A 20,725-nucleotide genomic window follows, 5' to 3' on the forward strand; every position below is an offset into this window, starting at 1 on the left:
GCCTACCGACGAATCTACGGCGTCCGCCCCTGTCCTAGGCCACGCCCCCTCCTCAGACGCGAGCGCGCGACCCATCCTGACTAGGCGCGCTCTCGGATCCCCGCCCCCTCCGCGCGCGCAGTTCCCCGCGGCCGCCGCCGCCTGTAACCTGCGCCGCCAGGATGTGGCTGGGGGCTGACGTCGGGTCCAGATGTGGCCCCGGCCCCGCCCACCCCCGGGGCCGGGCCGCCCACACCGACCCGCGGCGCGCACGGCGGCTGTCCCGCCTGCCACAATGCGCGGCGAGGCTGCGGCCGCAACTTGGCGAGGTAGTCTCTAACGTCGCTGCTCGGCATCCCTAGGACAGGCCGCCCCTGACGCCGCGCGGGGACCCCATTGGCCCGCGCCCCCCATGCGCTCACTCTTTGGTGCCCGGCCGGGCGGGCGCCGCGCGGACGCGGAGCCGCGCGGGTGACGGCAGAGGCGGCTGCGCGCCCAGCCCAGCCCGCGGAGAGGGCGCGCCGCGCCCCCGCCCCCCGCCCGCTCTCGGGAGGCCGTGGGTGCGGATGCGCCTCTGACGACTCTCAGCGACCAGCAGTGCCGCCGGCCCGCCGGCCGGAGCCCGCAGCATGGCAGCCGCCGCCTATGTGGACCACTTCGCCGCCGAGTGCCTCGTGTCCATGTCGAGCCGCGCGGTCGTGCACGGGCCGCGGGAGGGGCCGGAGCCCGGACCCGAGGGCGCGGCCGCCGCTGTCGCCGCCACGCTGCCCCGCGTCGAGGAGCGCCGCGACGGCAAGGACAGTGCCTCGCTCTTCGTGGTGGCGAGGATCTTGGCGGACCTCAACCAGCAAGCGCCGGCGCCCGCCCCGGCGGAGCGCAGAGAGGGCGCCGCGGCCCGGAAGGCGAGGACCCCCTGCCGCCTGCCGCCCGCGCCGCCACCCGCCCCCGAGCCCGCCTCCCCCGGCGGCGAAGGTGCGGCGGCCGCGCCCCTCAGCCCCGCGTGGAGCGAGCCCGAGGCCGAGCTCGAGGCGGGGCTGGAGCCGGAGCGGGAGCCAGGGCCCGCGGGGAGCAGCGAACCCGGCCTCAGACAAAGGGGCCGGCGGGGCCGAAGTCGCGCGGACCTGGAGTCCCCGCAGAGAAAGCACAAGTGCCACTACGCGGGCTGCGAGAAAGTTTACGGGAAATCCTCGCACCTCAAGGCGCACCTGAGAACTCACACAGGTCAGTAGGGCCGCCCGGGCGCCCCGAGCGCGCGGACGGGGACAGCGCAGGCCACCGGGCCACGCCCCCGGAGCTGCCGGCGGGGCGCGAGGGGCGGTCGGGCCGGGAACGGTCGGGGCCTCGCCCCTTCCCCCGCCATACGGTCCTGCGGTCGGACCCGCGCGCCGAGCGAGGCGGGTCCGGGAGCTGGGAGCCGGCGCCCGCCCGGCGACCGCGCCCCCGCCGGGCACGCCCCCTCCCCGGGCACTCTCGGGCGGGGCCGCGGGGGCGGATGTCGTCATCTGGGCTGCGGGCGTATACCCCGCGGGGGCCGGGGGGCGGCGCGGGCAGGTGCGGGCGAGCTGGGTGGGGGCCTCGCGTGCTGCTCCGGGAGATGGGCCGCGGGAGCGCCCTGGGGCCGCGGGGGAGGGGTGCCCTCGCCCCGGCCCCTCCCCTGCCGGCCCCTCCCCCGCCGGCCTTAGAGCGCGCTCGGGAGGGGAGGGACCCGCCCGGCCCGGCCCGGGCGAGCGGCGAGCGAAGTTCACGCGGGGACAGGGCTCCCTCCAGCCACTCGGCACATTCTTCGCTCTCCTCTTCCTGTAATTTTTCCAGCGTTCTAAGGTTTAATTTGTCGAAACCGGAGCCAGCAGCGGCCGACGCGGGGGGCGGTCCGGGTTCTCGGCCGGAGGCTCTTTGTGGGAGCCCCGCCCATCCGGCCAGCGGAGGCGCGCCCGACCCCAGGGGGCTCTTCGGCCTGGGGGCGCTTTCGCTCGCCTAGTACGTAGCCCGTTCCTCCGCGCCCCCTTCTCCGCCCTGCTCTCACCTGCCGGGTGCCGGATGCGTGCGGGCACCTGCACGGGGGCGGTCGGTCTCAGAGGACCATCGCCTGACCCCCCCAACCCCCGGGCAGCCCTCCCCTTCGCACGGGCCCGGGACCTCGTCGTTGGTTGTTTTTCGTTTTCTTAAACACAAAGGTGGGATGCAACCTTTCTCACCCAATTTGGTTTTAAAGAATTGTGTGTTTTTCCTGGGCTCACGCTAACTCTTATGTTACACTTAATTCTTCCACATTTGGAGCAGGTTAAAAACCCGTATAAATACAGTTACCTTGATACCAACGATTTAGACTTCACATTTATAAAACAGTACAGAAACTGGTTACAAGACTGGCTTAAAAACTGCAGTCCTCAAGACCCTGGAGCTGGAAGACCCCCTTCTCCTGGTATATTTGTAACTGAGCAGTCCCGAGGTCTGCAGGTGTCAAAGCCAGCGGATTTCAGACAAACCTTTACCTCGGAGGCTGCCCACGCGGTTTTGTCCCTTGCTGTGGGCGCCCCAAATCACGTGGCTGGTGGTGGGGTCGAGGGTGAAGGCGGGGCCATTTCTATTCATTCTGAGTCAATTAAGGGTGTGTGGACCGAGATAGGGGGTGGGGTTAGTGTAGGGTTGTTGGTTCAGCTTGGGAACGTTACTGCAAGGGTGGGTGTGGCCGTGGAGGAGGGGCCAAACTAGGTTGGGATCCTGGAGCACCCAGATTACGGGGGCGGGGGCAGGGCGTGGGGCGTGGCTCGAGGACCGCCTTGGGGGGCGAGGCCGGCACTGGACCGGTAATTTAAGGATTGGAAGCTTCGTAGCCTGTTTGACTGTGGCCTTCCAGGGGGCTAGCGGGGTTCGAGAATTGCGGAGGGGCTGGCTGAGGGGTGGGGCTCACTGTCATGGGCGGGGCAGGCTTGGACGGGGGACCGGAGCTGGAGGATAACTGGTGGGTTGCCTTGCTCCCTGATTCAGGCTCTAGTGTCCCTGATGGAGTCCCTTGGCTAGAGGATTGGGCAGAGGCGTTGGGAACCCAGGCCTCCCCCGGTGGGGTGGAATCCAGTCTCCCTGGGGTGCTTTGAAACCCTAAGCAGAAAGAAGAGGATGGACCCCACACTGGCCGCAGTGTGCTGGGTCTAAGAGCAGGGAGGTGGCCTTGCCCTCCAGGTGAGCCCTACCTCCAGAGCAGATGTAGACCTCCAAGTCAGGAGTGTGCGGGGTTCCTTTGGGGCCCTTGGGAATGCAGATTTCCAGGTCCCAGATAGTGACCTTCCGCCGAACAGTTTTAGTGGTGCCCCAGGTGAATCTGATTATGAACCAAGAAAGAACCTGCCTCTGGAGGGTGTCTGGTTCAGCTTCAGGTGGAGAGCACCTCTAGGGAGCCCATTTCCAGCCTGTGCCCAGGTGTGCAGAACATAATTAGCTGGTGTTCATAAAGGAGACAGGGGTAGCCCACAGGCCACAGTGGGTGACCGAGAGGCCAGGCTACCTTGGGAAGACCTGAGCAGCAGACCTTGGTTCTGAGGTAGCTGTGGTTTGGTTTGTGGACTTCCAGCAGCTTTCTGGGGGGGTCCCTGCTGGCAGTGGTTCAGGTCATGCCAGGCCTTCTACTCAATAGGAACCGCCGCCACCACCACTCCACCCACCCGTAGCGATTTCATGGCAGGGGGTGAATATCAAAACCTCTTTAGCCAAGAAGGCAGTTTACAGCTTGCTCTGTCTAGCCCTGTGGCCAAGGATGGGTCCCCAGACCTCCCTGCAGCTTGGTGATGTCTCCCCTGACCACTTGGAAGATCTGTGGGAAATGAGGCTGTGAGTTTGACAACCCTTTGGGAAGTACAAGGCTCAGCCTTGACTCTGGGGAGACCGGGCCTTCCCTGACTCTGCTGTGATCTCCCACCCCCACTCCCTGCCCGACTGAATGCAAAAGAGCTGCTTGTCCTGGTTAGTTGTGTGCCAGTCTCCTGGGGACTGATTACCCTGTCACATTTAGGTAATTGTTGATGTTATAGCAAACACGTGATGAAACAAAGACACGTTTTTGCAGCTCAACTCACTTTTTTTTTTTTTTTTTAAAGCCACTTATTTGGCTAGTCAGAACTTCCCAGTCCAGATCTGGGAATTTGCTAAGTCTTGCCTTGGGGACCAGGAACATATTTTCTTGGAGGCTGAAGGGCTTTGATGTGAACATTCAGGACTTTCAGAAGGAAAGGCCTAGGGCCCTTTGAGGGCAGATCTTCCCCCTGAGCCAGCCAGGCCCTTCACCTGGAGATTCCTGCTTGTTGTCTGGAGTGGTGGGGCTTGGCAGACCCCTAGCAGAATGGTCACTCAGCCTTTCTTGGCAGAGATGCTTTGAATACATTCCTATTTGTTCCCACAAAGAATTGTTTTCAGAATGCCTCTGTGCCCTGCTTTCCCTGCAGCACCGGGAGCTAAAACATCCACTCACTAGCTGCCTGGGCTGGGTCCGTATCAGCAGCTCTGGGGGGCTGGCTGGAAAGGGGGGCACTGTGCTGTGCATGGCTCCTCCCTTCTGCAGACCTCGACGGAGACACATCCCTGGTCACCTGGCCCTCTTTGGGGTGGGGGTGGGAGTAGAGTAAGATTGCATTCTCTCAGCCATTTCCCGTAATAATTTGGGTGGGGTTAGTTGGAAGTTTATCTTGAGCCACTGAACAAGGGATTTGATCATGAATGAGATTATTGGGGCAGGGTATTTAGGTTCCCTCCCCCAACACAAACTCTGGCTGTAGAGCCTGGTTTCCAACCACACTGCTCTCCTGGCCCCATCGCAGCTGTGTCGGACCCACAGCCTGTCGAGTGGAGGGTGAATGGCTGGGGTCTCCTTCACCTAGGGTGAAGCCAGGCTGGCAGAGAGCCAGCACTTTGTTCAGGATACATCCAGGCTGGCAGTTCCTGTCCCTGCTCCCTCACGGTCCCGGGCTGCCAGTGGGCCTGGTTGTGAAATTCTTCAAACAGCACAGAAGCGAGTAGACAGAATGTGTCAGCCTTGCCCTCCTCTGGCTAACCACTATCACCGCATGTTGGTGTGTCCCTTTCCAGACCCTTTTAATGGATTTGCATTATGCGTGCGTGTGCGTCCACACAGACATTCGAAAAATACACATGCAGGATGGTAGCGAATACATTCTACCACAGGCTTTTGTTGTGTGCTTGTTTAATGAGGCACCTTCATTCTTTTCCCTGGCTGTGTGGTACTCCAGGGGGCCGTGTGGCTGTGCAGACGTAACTGGGAAGCCTCCCACCCGTTGGAAGGATAGCTGTGTTGCCTTTCCCATTTTTCATTGTTCCGTGCCCGCAGCAGTGGACTCTGGTGTGGGTCTTGGTGCGGAGGGGCTGGCATTTCTGTAAGATCGAGCCCTGGCAGGGTTACTGACCGTGGTGTAGACAGCAGTTCAGTGCACTGTGGAGTTAACTATGTTGACTTAAAAGACACATTATGTTTTTAAAGGAAATAGCACATTATGTTTTTAAAGGAAATAGATGGAGGTCTTGGTCTCCCCAGTACTGAGGTTCCTGCTGTGTTGCTGCCTTTTTTTTTTTTAAACTTCTCCCAGTTCTCCTTTTGCACATGTGAGATCATCATATTGAGAACATTTAAAACAACACTAACAAAACCACCATTACTCTCTCATGCCTCATGACCTCCCACCATCTTTACTTGGCTTACGCTGGGGCCCGGCCTGGGTGAGGGTTCAGCCCCTGTCGCAGTTAGGTGTGCCCACCCCACTCCCCACCCCTGTGCCTCCTGGCTTGTTGGCACTGGGCACGAGGCTGGTGTGATGCCATTTGAAACTCTCCCTTCTCTGGCTAAAAGAGGGCTGGAGCCCCTCCTATGTGAACAAGCTGATAGCACTACACTTCACTTAACCAGAGGTCCTGTGGGGGGCTTCAGATGTGGAACACAACAGAGGTGGCGCCCTGCCCCTTCAGAGTCGGTGCTCTGAAGCCCACTCACTGAACTGAGCTGCGACAGCCCAGACACGGTTAGGACCTGTTTGCTCTAACCTTCCTCTGAATCCAGTTGGTCGTTGGGTTCCTAGACGTAGCAAATCAAAAGGGGAAGGGGGAGATATGTTAATAGCAGCTACAAGCAAGGAAGGAAAGAAACCAAGTTATTAATACGTATGCATCTGTACTTAAATATATAACTCAAGAAACCCAACAAAACCAAACAGCACTGGAACAAAGGTGGGGCTGTTAGTGGAGGGGCACGATGTACTGCCCAGTAGTCCCTGAGGCCTGTGTTCTGTCATAACCGGCATTTTATAACAGTGATCTTGAGGTATCAGGCACTGTTAAAATGTGTTTGGTTTGTGCTTTAAGAAAGCAGTTAAACTAAATTTTTGAAATGAAAACTTCTAGAATGACATGCTCCGCTCTCACAGTTGTTATCTAATGCTTGTAGACTGCTTGCTAGGGGCTGCATGGTTCTGTTTGCATTCGTCTCCAGTAAGCTGTTTCATCTTCCCAAGGACCCTGTGAAATAGGCACGGTCTTCAAATAAAGATGCCAAGGCTCAGATGGGTTAGGGAATCTGCCCAAGGTCACACAGCAAATGAGGGGGGAGCTGAGGTTTGTGCCTGGGCAGCCACACTGCTGAGTTCCGGTATACCCGAACTGTGTCTGACTGCGACTCCTGTCTGGACCTGTGTTCTGGAGCATGACAGGGGGGCTGTGCCTCATGGTATTAGAAGCCTGCATGCCCCCAGCACACTGCTCCCCCCACCCACAGATTCCCATTCTGAAATATAGTGAACGCTCAGACGTTCTCCTGGACTCATCAGTTAAACATTTTGTCACCCTCTTTTTATCCCTTTTCCCCTTCCTCTTTTCCCTCTAAGTACTGTATTTTGTCCCTTCCCTGTCTCTCCTTTTTCTTTAAATAGTACGTATTATGTAATGTGCAGTCCATATTCAGTTTCCCTAATGATTCCCAAAATGTCCCTTATAGGATGCAGGATCCAGTTAATCACACATGGCGTTTGGTCGGCCTGTCTCTTTAGTTTCCTGTTGTCTGGAGTAGTCCCCTATCTTGTGGCCTTTTGTTGCATTGGCATTTAGGGATCCAGACCAGTTGTCTTGTGGAATATCCCGCAGTCTGGATTTGTCCAGTTGCTTCCCCCTGATTAGGGGCAGCCTAAACAGATTTTGGTCAAAAACACGGCACAGGTAATGTTGGGCACTTCCATGCACCACCGTGGGAGCATGTGATGTCAGGTTGTCTAGTTGCTGGATCACGGCTGTGGTTAAGGCGGTGTCTGCCAGGTCTCTTCACTGTGAAGGGACATTTTTCTCTTGATAATAAGTAACCAGTAGGGTGACACTCTGAGGCTGGGTTTTTGGAGGGTTAGAGTGCTGCTGGGCCTGTGTGTATAGCCAGGTGCCTGGCTGGTACAGGGGCGGTGTCTCGTCACCTTTATTCAACCCTCTTCAATCTGGTCCACCTGGTAGGTTTCTGCTGCTTCTTCCAACTTCAATGACTGGACAAGCACTGGGATTTCTGGGTCCTGCTGTTGGGAGTCCTTTTAAAGTCAAAGGATAGCTCAGCCAAGTCTTAGGTGCTCCCTTCCCAGATAAACAACACGCCCTAATTTTACTTTGAGTGAAAATGTTTCCAGATGGTATTTATAGCCTGTTTTTTTTTTTTTTTTGTTAGCCCACCGGCACCCTGGCTCTGTGGCCACAGGTGACCCATCCCCCAGGCCTGAGTAGGGCCTGCAGCCAGTGATACCCTCAAGGTCCTGGTGGGTCTCTGCATCCTTTCCAGAAAAAAACAAATATTGATCTAAGTCCACACACCTGAGTCTGTTTTACTTCCCTTTCATTAGCCCCAAGTGGGATTATTTTCTTGAGAAGTCAGCTTCCCATCAAAACGGAATTAAACTTTGGAGTGTTCTCTCGGCTTGGCATTTTCGAAGCAGCTACTGTGGTGGGACTGGGATGGGAGGGTAGTGGGGGTTTGGGACCCTGAGCTCAGAAGGCCTTGGCCCCTGCTCTCAGTCAATATAATGGAGACTCGAATGCTAACTTTTTATTTTGTTCGCAGTGATTTGACACTAGGCACTTGATGTAAGACAAATCGTCACCCAACCAAAAGCTCTGCCGTTTGGCTACACACACACACACACACACACACACACACACACACACACACACACACACACACACACACACACACACTCTCTCTCTCTCTCTCTCTCTATCTCTCTCTCTCTCTCTCTCTCTCTCTCTCCTGGATTTTGGTTCATTGATTCAGTTTGATCTTACGGTCCCCCTAAACCCCAGATTCCAGCATCTGTGGATCAGCTGTGTGCAAGTCAGGCTTCTTGGAGGCACGGAGTTCCCTCAGCTGAAAGTAGGCTGTGACAAAGAGATGGATCAGCTGCCTTGCCGACCCCCTTGCCCCTCTCAGTGCCCTAGCACTGAGTGCCTTCTGCCCAGCTCCCGTCCCTCTCCTGACCCAGGGCCTGGGCGTCGTCACTGTTTGCTGTTGGGTGTTGTGTGCATGGTGGGAGCAAGTAGCCTTGACCAGTCCACAGTTTTAACTAACATTCTGGACGAACAGAACAGAGGGTACAGGTGTTTTTTTGGGGGGGTAATGTTGAGCAGGGGGTCCTGTTTATTGTTCTCCTTTTTTGAAGTTCATCACACAAAAACACTTGCTAACCAGGAACTTGGCCACACTCCGTGGCGATTGGCCAGTCTGTCCCAAGGTGACCTGCTTGGGAGAGCGCTGAGGCTTGATGCCTCAGATTAAATGTCCCTGCTTTGCTGCCACAGGGGCGTGGCCTTCCCTGCATGGGTGGGTGACCCATGGTCCCTGAGCACAGGGTACAAGCTCGTCTCCTTGGAGCTAGAGTCCAGGGTACATCATGAAAGAGCTTTGCAAGGAATGGGGGCCCAAATTAAAAATCACTTGCCAGGGAGCACATGGTTTGGTGCGTGCATCAAGGGCTCCTGTCCCAGGAGCTTCTGGAGGTGGGGTTCTGGCACCTGCCTGTCTCCTGCGAATACTGGCCAATTGGAAGGAAGCTTGGGAATGGGAAGAAGATGAAGTGGGCTCAGAGGAGGCTCAGAAGTCTTCTTGCCCCCCACCCAGGACCACCATAGAGACATGGAAGGACATCAGCAAGGTGATGGCTCGTGGTCAAGGTCCCAAGTTGGGACCTCCTGACACTCTTGCGTTAAGTAGACCTGAGCTCATTCTCCTCATGTATGTGTAGGATCTATGATATAGGCAGGAATTTCCACCCCTGTAAACTTCTTCTCTGAGCTTTTTTACTTGTCTTTAACTCTCTTTAATGGTATACATGTTCACACACACAGGATCAAGGGAACTTGGTTTGGGGCTAGAGGTAGAAGTTAGTTAATGGCAGATCAAGAATAGAGGTTTTTGCAAGGAAGTATTGGGAAAGAGAGGAAACAGAAGAGGCATTCGTGAGCTTAGAGCTCCGCCCTTTGCGGGGGAGGGCTCCAGGCTTCTAGGTGTGTCCTTGGGGCCCAGTGATGTTTTGCCTGGGCCATCAGCTGGGCTGGTTGTTCAAAACCGTGTCTGGGATCAGGGGAAGGGTCTGGAAACTGGTGTTGGCACTATGAGTGCACCTCAGACATCTTACCAGTAACCAACTCCAACATATTTTCATTGAAAGAGAAATAATAAATGTGAGCTAATTACAAAGTTGCCATTGTAACAAGTGCTGGACAGTCCAGCTCCTTAGCTGTCTCTCTGTTGTCTTAGTTAGCACTCTGCAGTCTGCTTCCCTGACTTACTGCCTCACGGCAGTGTGCAAGGGCCCACGGGGGACTCCAGCTCCTTGCAGCCCTGTGTGCTAAGGGCAGTTTCCCAAGGCTTCCTCGTTTTTTCCAGAGTGCCCCTTTTTGGCTGCTTTCATGGCATGTCCTGCTTTCTAAAATTACTTTGCTGCTTGGCCTTATGCATCAGGGGATATCAGAAGGGTCTGAGGGGCTTTGCAGATGCTGTTTTTTTTATCATGATGAAGCATAGTCTCAGCATTTTATGCCATGCCATCTTTGTGGGGGTTCTATAGTCTGGCCAACAAGCGTCTGCCATCATGGGCATCCTGTTTCCCTGTTGGTGAGCACAAAGGTGGTTGTCCTGAGTTACTGTCAGGCCTTTGGGTCTCGCAGGATATTCAGCCTCTGCTCCTTCTAGGTTCTGATTTGAAGCTGTCCTTCCCTAATGATCCGTGGGCGTTACATGTTAGCATTTTGCTTTGGATGGGTTGCCTCATTCTAAAGTGTACTAACTTTGGCCTCCTAAAAACTTCCACTTTCATTTCCCTTTCCCTGATCTCACTTGTCTCCCTGAATCTGAGCTGAGCATTTAAACTCCTTCCCATACCCAGGCCCTCCTGTCCCACATTCAGCACTGCACATGGCCTCTGAAGACAGATATTTATGTGTGTGCATGTGCGTGTGTGTGTTTGCGCATGCGTGCACACTGTCAGCCACCTGCCAAAGCTCAGGAGATTGTTCCTTTGGAAGTAATCCAGTCACAAGGCATCTGGCCAGGTGGCACAGGCTGCGGCAGGGATGGCTTTTTCTCCATGACCCCCCAGTGGGGCTGTTTCACATCCAGGCCAGTAACTTGCAAGAGCACAGAAGGAAGGAGCAGTGTGTGCTGGGTAGGTCTGTCCTTCAGGGTAGAGTGGGGACCCTGGAGCCAAGCTGGAGGGTTTGCATTCCTGGTCCCTGATGGAGTCTTCCTTCTCAAGCCATTCTGCCCTTGACCTTTTCTGCTGGGGCAGACAGCCTGGTATGGGGGCCTGGCTGAGGCCAGGTGAATGGAAGCTCTTTAGCTACCCAGCTAAGTGTGCAGCCCTGTGTGCCCTCACTTATGCTCTCCTCCTCCTCCCCTCCCTCTTCCCCTCCCCCTTCCTCCTCCCCTCCCCTTTCCCTAGTCTTCCTCTCCCTCCTCCCCTCCCTCTTCCCCTCCCCCTTCCTCCTCCCCCTCCCTTTCCCTAGTCTTCCTCTCCCTCCTCCCCTCCCTCTTCCCCCTCCCCCTCCCCTTCCTCCTCCCCCTCCCTTTCCCTAGTCTTCCTCTCCCTCCTCCCCTCCCTCTTCCCCCTCCCCCTCCCCTTCCTCCTCCCCCTCCCTTTCCCTAGTTTTCCTCTCCCTCCTCCCCTCCCTCCTCCCCTCCCCCTTCTTCCCCCCTCCCTTTCCCTAGTCTTCCTCTCCCTCCTCCCCTCCTCCCCTCCCTCTTCCCCCTCCCCCTCCCCTTCCTCCTCCCCCTCCCTTTCCCTAGTCTTCCTCTCCCTCCTCCCCTCCCTCTTCCCCCTCCCCCTCCCCTTCCTCCTCCCCCTCCCTTTCCCTAGTTTTCCTCTCCCTCCTCCCCTCCCTCCTCCCCTCCCCCTTCTTCCCCCCTCCCTTTCCCTAGTCTTCCTCTCCCTCCTCCCCTCCCTCTTCCCCCTCCCCCTCCCCCTTCCTCCTCCCCCTCCCTTTCCCTAGTCTTCCTCTCCCTCCTCCCCTCCCTCTTCCCCCTCCCCCTTCCTCCCCCTCCTTTTCCCTAGTCTTCCTCTCTCTCCTCCCCTCCCTCTTCCCCCTCCCCCTTCCTCCTCCCCCTCCCTTTCCCTAGTCTTCCTCTCCCTCCTCCCCTTCTCCTGCCCCCTTCCCCTCCCTTTCCCTAGTCTTCCTCTCCCTCTTTCCCCTTCTCCTGCCCCCTGCCTTCTCTCCCTTCCCTTCCCTTCCTCCTCTTCTTCCTCCTCCCTTCCCCTTCCCCCTCCTCCACCTCTCCCTTCTTCCTTCTGCCTCTTCTCCCTTCCCCTCACCCTTCCCCCCTGTTCATCTCTCTCCCCTTCTCTTTTCCCCCCTCCCCTTTCTTCTCACCCTGCTTGCACCCTAGGATATAAGCACATTTTTAATCTGCCTTCAGGGGTTTCCAGCCCACAGGACTAAGGCAGGAGGTGTGCTGGGGAGTAGGGCCCCAGGGGCTTGAGAGCCGGTGAAGACCCCTCTCCTTGGTGCTGTAGCTCTGGCTCAGCCTGGGAGACCCCATGGGCTGGCTTCCTCCTCACACCCTCTGGGGATGCCCTGGCAGCCCTTCCCAGTATGGTAGCCCGGTGGGCTGTTCCTGGGCAGTCAGCCTCCTCCTACAGAACGGGAGGTAAACACTGGGTCACCTTGGCAACTGGCAGAGCTGGGGCTCAAAGCGCTGGTGGCAAGAGTTCTCATTGTCTCAAGTTTCTGGGATGCTGTTTTTGTTTTGATTTTTTTTTCTTTAATTAGCTGGAGTGACTAAGATACCAAAATGCCTGACCTGGTTCCTATAATTTCTTAATAAACATTTATATTCCCTTTATAGGAGGAATGTTTCTTCCTGTGATTCAATGACTTTTTCTTCTAAACTGTGGCGAGGCAGGGCGGGGGTGGCACAAAGCCCCCCCCCCCCCACACACAGCTGGCTGGGCCGCAGGCCTGAGGGGAGGGGGGTTGCCTGGCAGGGGTCCAGGCACTGGGAGCATTGACGTAAATACCACACCAGGATTGTATTGGCTTTGAAGTTGATTAAGTTCCATGGAAAATTTGGGGGTGATGCCTCTCTTATCTCGGGGTGTTCAGATCCCCATAACTGGAGCTTCAGGAAGCCATCTGTCAGACCCGTAAGTCTTTCTGAGCCCTAGCAGTGCTCTCTCCACCCAATGCCAGGTTCTCCTGGGAGGCCAAGGTGTGAACTAGTTTCACACCTCGGTACAAGGTGACGCTTTGGTGTTTGCTGTTAAACAGTAACTGCCATGTAGGTAACTTGGGCTGGATGTGTCAGGGCGGGTCTCCTGTCACCCTGCTGGCTGTCTCAAGGAGTGCCGGGAGAGGGGTTCTGGGCCAGGCAGGGCCCTGGGTGTGGTGTGTCCTTTAAGCCGCTCTGCAGTTAATACCCAGGCCTGTATCCATGGTCCCTTCTTCATTGTGGGCATGTAGGCCCCTTGGTTCTCTTCTCTCTACACAGACAGGCTGAATTCTTGCTGGGTCAGGCACGGCTGCCCCGTGGCCCCTCCCTCCTCGGTTTCATTGCGGATGCCCTGTGTGTACCTTGTGTCGAAAGCCTTTCCCTGCAGCAGGGGCTATTGCGATCACCGTGGGGGGAGAGTTCCCCCCAACCCAAAACTGAAGGAAATGTCTGTATGTGTTGCATTTCTTTTGTGGTGAGTGGTGTTACTGGCATTACTGGTTCATGCACTGTACCTTTAAGCTTTTCCAGCTTTTTCCGTCAAGTGCTGGGCAGCCTACTTCCCTGGGCACTGAGAAGCCTTCTCGTCATCCTTTCTCCCTTTGTAAGGGACCCTTTTCAAGGATGTATGCAGAATTTGATTTTTTTTTTTTGGTGAAGAATTTTTTTTTTTAATAATGTTGGAGAAAAGACACAAATTGAAGATATTAAACTGGTATTGAAAAGTGTTGGCAGTCCAAAGCCCTAATCCATTTGGGAGTTTTGTCAAAAACCCAGTGTCTCTGTGCCCTTTGTAAGTCCTAACTAACAACCTGGGCTTTGGACTTCCAGCTCCGCTGCCGTGCTCCCCTCCCAGCTGCAGCTGCTTCTGGAGCCTCTCAGTGTTTTTATCAGAGGAAGTCCTTTTTGCCTGATACGCTTTGTCCTTTAAACAGAGAGACAAAATGGAATGTTGTTGAGGACTCTGGGCTCTGGAGTGAGAACAGATCGAGCCGGCCAGTGTTCTTATGTGGCAAGCAGGTCGGGGCGAGCTGAGCTCAGAGGAGAGGAGGGTAATGGGACCGCTCCAGTGCCCGGTAGGAGGTGCGTGAGACATGTGGTGTGTGGTGTGTGAACGGGTTGTGTGCGGGTGCGGTTTGCATGTGTCTGGGTGGTGTATATTTAACTTGCTGGAGCAGAACTTTACCCAGAACTGTAATGCTCACCAGCACCTGAGTGAACATTTTTGCTGCCTGCTCTTTTGGAGAAAAACAACAACAGATGCTTTAGAACTCCTTTTTTGAAGCAGGTGCCCGCTCACGCCCCCACCCGCTGGTACAGTGTGTGGGGTGAGCCTCCCCGGGAGTGCGGCCCCAACTGGGCGCCAGCCTCCATGCCCCAGTACGGAAAGTGCCCGTCCTGGGCTGTGGGAGGATGAAGCGGGAGCCAGGAGCCGGGCTCCTGGAGGCCAGTGCAGACGTGAGGCTCCTGGAGCGTCTTGTTGCTATGGAGACCTGCTGCAGGGCGGAGCTGCGCTCAGCCTCGGGACGGTGGCCCCCTCTCAGGTGAGCCTCACCGGTTACCAGGGAACGGAGCCTCCCAGGCCCCAGCCAGCTGGGCTGGGCCTGCTGTTTTTTAAGGCGCAGAAGCGGCTGAACTGGGAGCTTGAGGTGAAAGCCGCCGTCACTGGGCACAGAGCGGCTCTGGTGGGACCAGCAGAGACGGGCACCGGGCTAGCAGCTTCTCCCCTCCGCAGGGTCAGACAGTCTCGTGGTGACAGGTGCTGTGCTATCCTGCCGGGCGACTCCACCTCCATGGAAGGACTTCCCGGGTCCAGGTGTGCTCTGGGTGCCACTTGGCAGAAGCATGCCCACCCCTCGGGGAGAAGTTTGGTAACTGGCCGCCTGGCTCGGCAGCAGCCCTGCGGCTCCTTCAGGTGGAGGGCGCTCGGCTCGGCTGTCACGGCTGCTTCGGCGCGCAGCCAGGGAATCCCACTCAGGACTTACATTTGCTATTTTTATAGCTTTCCTGGGCTTCTCCGGTTTCAGCACGCATTCTGCTTCTTGTTTGCAGGAGGAATTGCTTTCGTGAGCTTTGGGCCATGTGGGTTCCCCCCTCCCCCACTTTCTTTTCTTTCATTTTTTGGGGGGGACAGCAATTTGATGTTTGTAGATAGGAGAATTGTTTCCTAAAGGGAAGCAGAAAAGCGTTCTTGAGGCTGGCTTTTCAGCTGTCGGACCACAGTTTCATACCCCTTTCCTTCTTGCTTTTCATCTTTGTGAGTGTGTTTGGCATCAAGATGCTTCCTGTGTGGTCTGAGGTGAATATTTTGAATGAATATAAGGGCTGAGGGCATTGATTCTGAGATAACACCTGGGCACCAGCGTGGCCTTCCTTCCTCTCTCCTGGCATCTCCTTGTTCCAGAGGATATTTGTGATTGTTGGGTGGGGGCAGGGGCTCCCCGGTCCCCCGTGAACCTGTACCTCTGCTCAGCCAGGAGAGGCTGCTAGGGGCCTGGGCTGTTCCTGTGCCCTGCTCACGTGGTGGGCTGTGTCCCTTGCCTGCTCTGAGCAACGGGGCTGTGGGGAGCCCCTGAGCTGGGCACACCCCGCAGCCCTGCGCAGGACCCACTGGCTCAGGTGTCCACTCGACGTCCCCCTGGGGAGAAACAGCCCCAGGTCTGTGGTGGCCACGTTTGGATGTCCTTCAAAGTGCAGAGACAGGCACGCCCCCGTCCTTCTCGCAGGGGTGAAGGGGCAGAAGCCAGGGCTGTCTGTGCAGAAAGGCTGGACAGGCATGGCCTCCAGTAGAGATTCCTGCAGGCTGCTCCCTGGCGTGGAGAACACCAGGAGGCTGGAGAGGCGTCCAGCCTGCTGTGGGGCCCAGAGTGGGGAGGCACTTTAGCCGGTGGGTAGCCTGAGTGCTCATGGGCCTTCGCAGGGCCATGTGCCCACCTGTGCCAGCCGCATCCTAGCCCCCAGGAGAGCAAACAGGGTTTCATATGTTAGGGGACGATTTCCAGCCACAAGGAAATGACCTGGAAACTTTTCTGCTTACATTGCCCAATATCGAGAGTGGCCAGCCCTGGGTACTCAGTGTGCCCTCTGGGTTTTGGATGTTCTGACTCTGGACTGCTGTGACTCCATGGAAGACAGAGCCTTGCAGAGGCCAGACAGAGAAAACCCGAGGGCACCTTGGGCTCCCAGGCACAGAATTGGTGTGTCCTGGTTCCTGAATCAGCTTGAGAAGGGCTTTAGGAGTCTGCCTTCTCAGTTTTTCTGGAGGGCAGAGTTGCCCCCTGGGGCCCTTGCCCAGCTCTGGGGTGCTCCGTGCCATCATCTTGCTTTAATATCTCTTCGTTGGGGAGATATCTTGCTGCTACCCCCCACTGCACCTCCTTTTCCTCTGGGTGCGTTTTTGTGTAATAGTGTGTCTCCCTTGCCCCAGTGAAACAGGTCACACCAAGCAGAGCAAAAAGCCCATTCCTACTCAGGAACTACTTATGGCACAAATGGCTGGCTCTCAGAGATGACATTGACCTTGGGGGATGCTCCCTGCTGTTGTTTGAGTGTGTTCTCCCTCCCCCCCCCAGATTCTCAGGTTAAACTCTAATGCCCTATGTGTTGATATTTGGCGGTGGGGCTTTGGGGAGGTGATTAGGTCCTGCGCCCTCATGAATGGGATCAGTGCCCTTATAAAAGAGGCTCCGGAGAGCTCCCTTGCCCCTTCTTCCTTGTGAGGACACAGTGAGAAGGCACCAGCTAGGAACCAGGAAGAGGGCCCTCAGCCTTGATCTTGGACTTCCTATCCTAGAACTGTGAGAAATACATTTCTGCTCTTTGTAAGATACCCCATTGGTGATATTTGGTGACAGACTGAACAAACTATGACACTCCCCAAGCCCTTTCGGCAAATACCCGGCAATACTTCCCCAGCTACCTCAGGTTATCCTGGTGCCCGTGCAAGTCCAGAGCCCTTCACTCCAGCTCCAGAGGCGGGACTTACCCTCCCAACCCTGTTCATGAAGATGGGGCACCCCCAGATCTGCCCTGACAGCATCCTAAACCTGGAGGCTGGCTGGCACCTGGTCTTACCCCTCACTTGCCCCACGGCTGGGGGTGTCAGCAGAGTGGTCCCGAGTGTCTTCATCACTGCCTTCACCTGAATTTTCAGGCCATTGCCACTTGAAATGGGGCCATGGCTCAGAATTTTCCATGTATCCAGTTGGCAGGGATTCCAGGGAAGGGGTTGGGGGTGTTGGGACCAAGGCCAGGAACCAGCAGCAGCCCAGGTACTCACCAGACAGGGTTCCTCAGTACCTGAGCTGGTGACCTTTGCCTTGTGGGATGGCCTGCTCTTGCCCCCTGTCATGGACTGGGTTCCACGGTGGGGTGAAGGGGTCAACCCCTTCTCAGGAGCCTATTGCCCCCAGTGATAAGGGAGAGCTCTTAGAGGTCTGGGCTGTCATTCTGCACCCTTCCCCAGGGCCAAACATGGTGGTCACAGGATTTGTCTTAAAAATGTGGGGAATGACTCCTGGTCCTTGAGTTTACAGGGTTGTTTGTTTGTTTGTTTTTTCTCTAAAAGCAGTAGAATCTTTCCTTCAACCAAATCCCATGGATTCCAGTGTAGAAGAGAGCTGGGGAAGGGAGGATTGCTGGTAGGGGTTGGAGGGGTTTTGGCTGTCACGCCTTTTGTCACTGAGCACTCCAGGGCACTCTCCATACACCCTGAAGACAGTCCCCAGCGAGGCTGGCTGTGTTGTCCCCAGGCTAGCATAGGTCCTGCTTCTGTACCTCAGTGATTTGGAGGGGAAGGAAGCGAGATGAATGGGGTTCAGCCCCTAAGGCTGCAGGCTAGGTGCAGGCTAACCCTTGGGGCTGGGCCAGGGAGTTGGGCCCTCAAGGTCTGGGGCAGGTAACTTCTGGGGTCTGGGGTCAGTGTCTTCTCACCTTTCAGAGGGGTGCTACCCTGGCTGCCCAGGCTTTAGTCAAGGGTGATTGGGTTAGGGCTCTATGGGTTCCAGCAGGCAGAGGTAGTGAGATGAGACCCTGGCCAGAGCAAGGGGCAGAGTGGAGGGCAGACAGGAGGCACATAAGGTCACAAGACGGGGCAACAGGGTCTTAACCCACCCTGCAGGCTGGCCGAGAAGCACTGAGCTCTCAAGAGTCAGGAGAGAAGGTGGCCAGGGGTCAAGGCGATGGGCTGGCAGGTATGGGGGCGGGGTTGGCCAAGCCCGTGGCACACACTGGACTGGTGTGTAAAGCAGACAGTGTTGGGGTGGGGGATGTGGGACATGGGATTTTGTCACTCATTCCCTGAGGGCTGCAAGGGTCCTGGCTCTGGCTGTGCTTCTGCCTCTTGAAGGGAAGACTTGGTATCTGTGAGGCCAGAGCCATGTGGCCCCATCCCCATATGCTGCTCTGGGCCTGGGTTGGGGGGTCTGTGTCCCTCACTCCAACCCCCCTTCACCCTGGGTGCTCTACCCATCCCACTCAGCCAGGTCTTTCCCTCCTTCAGATGCCTTCTCAGAAAGCACAGGGGTGGGGGCAGATCCAGGTCTGAGTGAGCACTGTGTGCCCAGCAGTATGTGACCAGGGGACACACAGGAAGTGAAAGGAAACACTTTAGTGAGTGTGAGGAGAGCCAGAGAGGTGAGCTGCTCCCATGGGTGCCTTTCACCAGTGACCCTGATGTCCCCAGATGGGCAGCACCCCACCTGGCTGGCGTGCTCTGCCTGGGGGTGTCATCACAGTGATGGCAGGCTGGATCTCCCACCATCCCAGTTCTAAAGGAAGAGTATCAGAGGGCAGACGTTTCTCAGGACATCCCCAGAGCTCAGATGGAGCTTGTGCGCGGAGGGGATAGAACACCTTAGTGCCTGTGTGTGCCCAGCATGAGCCCCGGTCCTGGCACATGCCCCCAAGTGCCCAGTGTCCCTCATGAATCTCCGGTCTGTCCCCATGGGAATCCAGGCCTGTTCTGTACAGAACACCGGGTCGATGATCTTGACTCTGTTGTTTCTGGGAAGATTACCCATCTTAGTTCCAGAAAGCTCCTTCTTCCTTTTTCTGAAATGTGGAGCTTTCTCTCCCCACCCCGTGAGTCAGGAGCAGAGCTGTCCTCAGTGGGCCCCTCACTTTGTCTGCCTGGGCCTGGGCCATCCCTCCTGGCTGTGGGAAGCCTGCACACCTGGCCCTGCTCTGGCTTCCCACCCCCCAACCACCCGGTCATGGTGTGGCTCTGTCTTGTCTCCTACAGACCTGTGCCTGGTGCTCCCACACCTCTATCCTGCCAGTGACTCCATGCCACCTCTCCTTTCTCTTCTTTCTCCTCAGGTCCTACCTGGTCTCCTGGCCTCTTAGGATCTCAGGGGCTCCCAGGCTAGGGGCTCCGAGCCTCCTGCTGCCTCCCCCACAACCATAGCCTCTGCTCTGGGGTGGGCCTCCCATGAGGCAATGACCTGCTTTGTCACAGTGGTTCACTTCCGTACCTTCTTTTCTCTTTCAAAAGCATCATCTTCAACTGGAAGAAGAAATGAAAACACCACCTGTGCCTCAAAACCATTCAGTTTCTAGACAGGGATGTGCCAGGCACTTGGTAGTTGGGCCTGGCTCACCCTTGCCCTCCGCTCTGCCCTGCGCCCACCCCAGGCAGTCAGGATTGGGGGTCAGTGGCCAGGCGGCTGAGGTCAGGCAGGTGCAGACTGGGATGGTGGTTTGGGTGGGCAGCAGGGGAGAGGGGCAGCCTGGGGGGTCGAGCACAGGAGGGGCTCTGGGTAGGAATCTCAGGTCCCCTGGCCACTGGCCTTCAGTTGGGGCTGTGGTGGGGCTGGGTTTGTGTCAGGGCTCCAAACTCAGCAGGTAGGTGTATTTGTGAGCTTGAAAAACTAGGTTAGTTAGGCAAGGAGTTGGGGTTTAGACACCTTCCCGGCATCAGCAGATATCCCCCCAGAGCTGTCCTGGCAGCACCAAGGCTTCCAAGGAGAAGCCTTCAAAGTTTAGTCTGGGAACCACCTGGGAGTCCAGGGCCACCAGGAGACTGGTTCCTATGAGACCGAGCTGGACTGAATGGTGGTATGGGAAGTACTGTCCCTGGTGCTTGTGTGTGTGGGGGGCGGGGGTCTTTTCAAAGCGCTGAGCAAGGCTCATGTTGTTGAAGGGATGGTGTGGAGGGGGCCGTGGCTGGTGTGGGAGCAGGGGGGACTGCCCCGTCATTGGGGTGGGGGTGGGGAACCTGACAGAGGCTGGGTAGCCAAGGGAAAGTCAGAGGGAGGGCTGGAGTTTTTGTCTGCAGGGTGGAGGCGTGGCCTTGGCAATGAGAGACAAGCCCTGGGGCATGGAGATTGAGGGGATTGTGCTGCTCCTGAGAGATGGTGGGGTGGGGAGAGAAGTCCTGTGGCAGCCCTTTGCTGCTGGAGCCTGGATTGGGGTGGGGAGCACCAGAAAAGGGGAGAGAAGAAGAGAGGGAGGCCGCGTGATTGGGACCCAAGGGGAGAAGAATGAAGGAGGTCTCATGGTGGCATGTCCTGCCCTCTGTGCCCCCTGGCCTCTGGGGTGCTGTGGCTGTGTGCACGGCCCCTCCATGGGCAGCTTGGGTGGAACACCCAGGCATCTAGTTGGCTTCTCCCAGACTGCACATTCCTGGGGCCAACACCTGCCCCGCCTGCCTGCCCTGCGGGTGGTGCTGGCCCACACTGAGCAGGAAACGTGTGTTCCATGCCTGGTGCCTCCTGCTTGGTCATTCCCACCCCTGGAGCATCGGCCTCGACTTGGGCAGCTTCTTCCTGCTCATCTGGGCACCTGTCATCTATGGCTGAAGGCAGGACCCACCCCAGGTTTTCCTGCCGGGGGAGGAAAGTGGAAAATGTGCAGGACTGGCGTGTGGGACGTGCCGCTTTGCTCTTGTGGGGATGGCCACGGGAGCGGTCATGTGTCGAAGAGGGGCAGGCAGCAGAAGCGAAGGAGTGGCAGCAGCCCCTGCTACTCCCTTGAACTTGGTTTTGTGCTGAAGTGATGGTGGGACCCAGGGGTCTGGAGGGGTCA

The 20,725-nt window shown here is 56.9% G+C and overlaps 1 protein-coding gene across 1 annotated transcript in view; it reads left to right on the forward strand.

The window, feature by feature from the left end:
* The first annotated feature begins 220 nt into the window (after positions 1-220).
* The window catches only part of KLF13 (KLF transcription factor 13), a 49,846-nt gene continuing 29,341 nt past the window's right edge, over positions 221-20,725 (forward strand). Inside the window, exon 1 of the mRNA XM_028122807.2 lies at positions 221-1,200. Within this exon, the coding sequence (XP_027978608.1) occupies positions 609-1,200 (592 nt within the window). The 5' untranslated portion in view covers positions 221-608. The remainder of the gene's footprint in view (positions 1,201-20,725) is intronic.

Source organism: Eumetopias jubatus, unplaced genomic scaffold (assembly GCF_037043125.1).
Source record: "Eumetopias jubatus isolate StellerSeaLion01/CBP00866 unplaced genomic scaffold, mEumJub1_p1.0 scaffold_7, whole genome shotgun sequence".
Taxonomy (NCBI): Eukaryota; Metazoa; Chordata; class Mammalia; order Carnivora; family Otariidae; genus Eumetopias; species Eumetopias jubatus.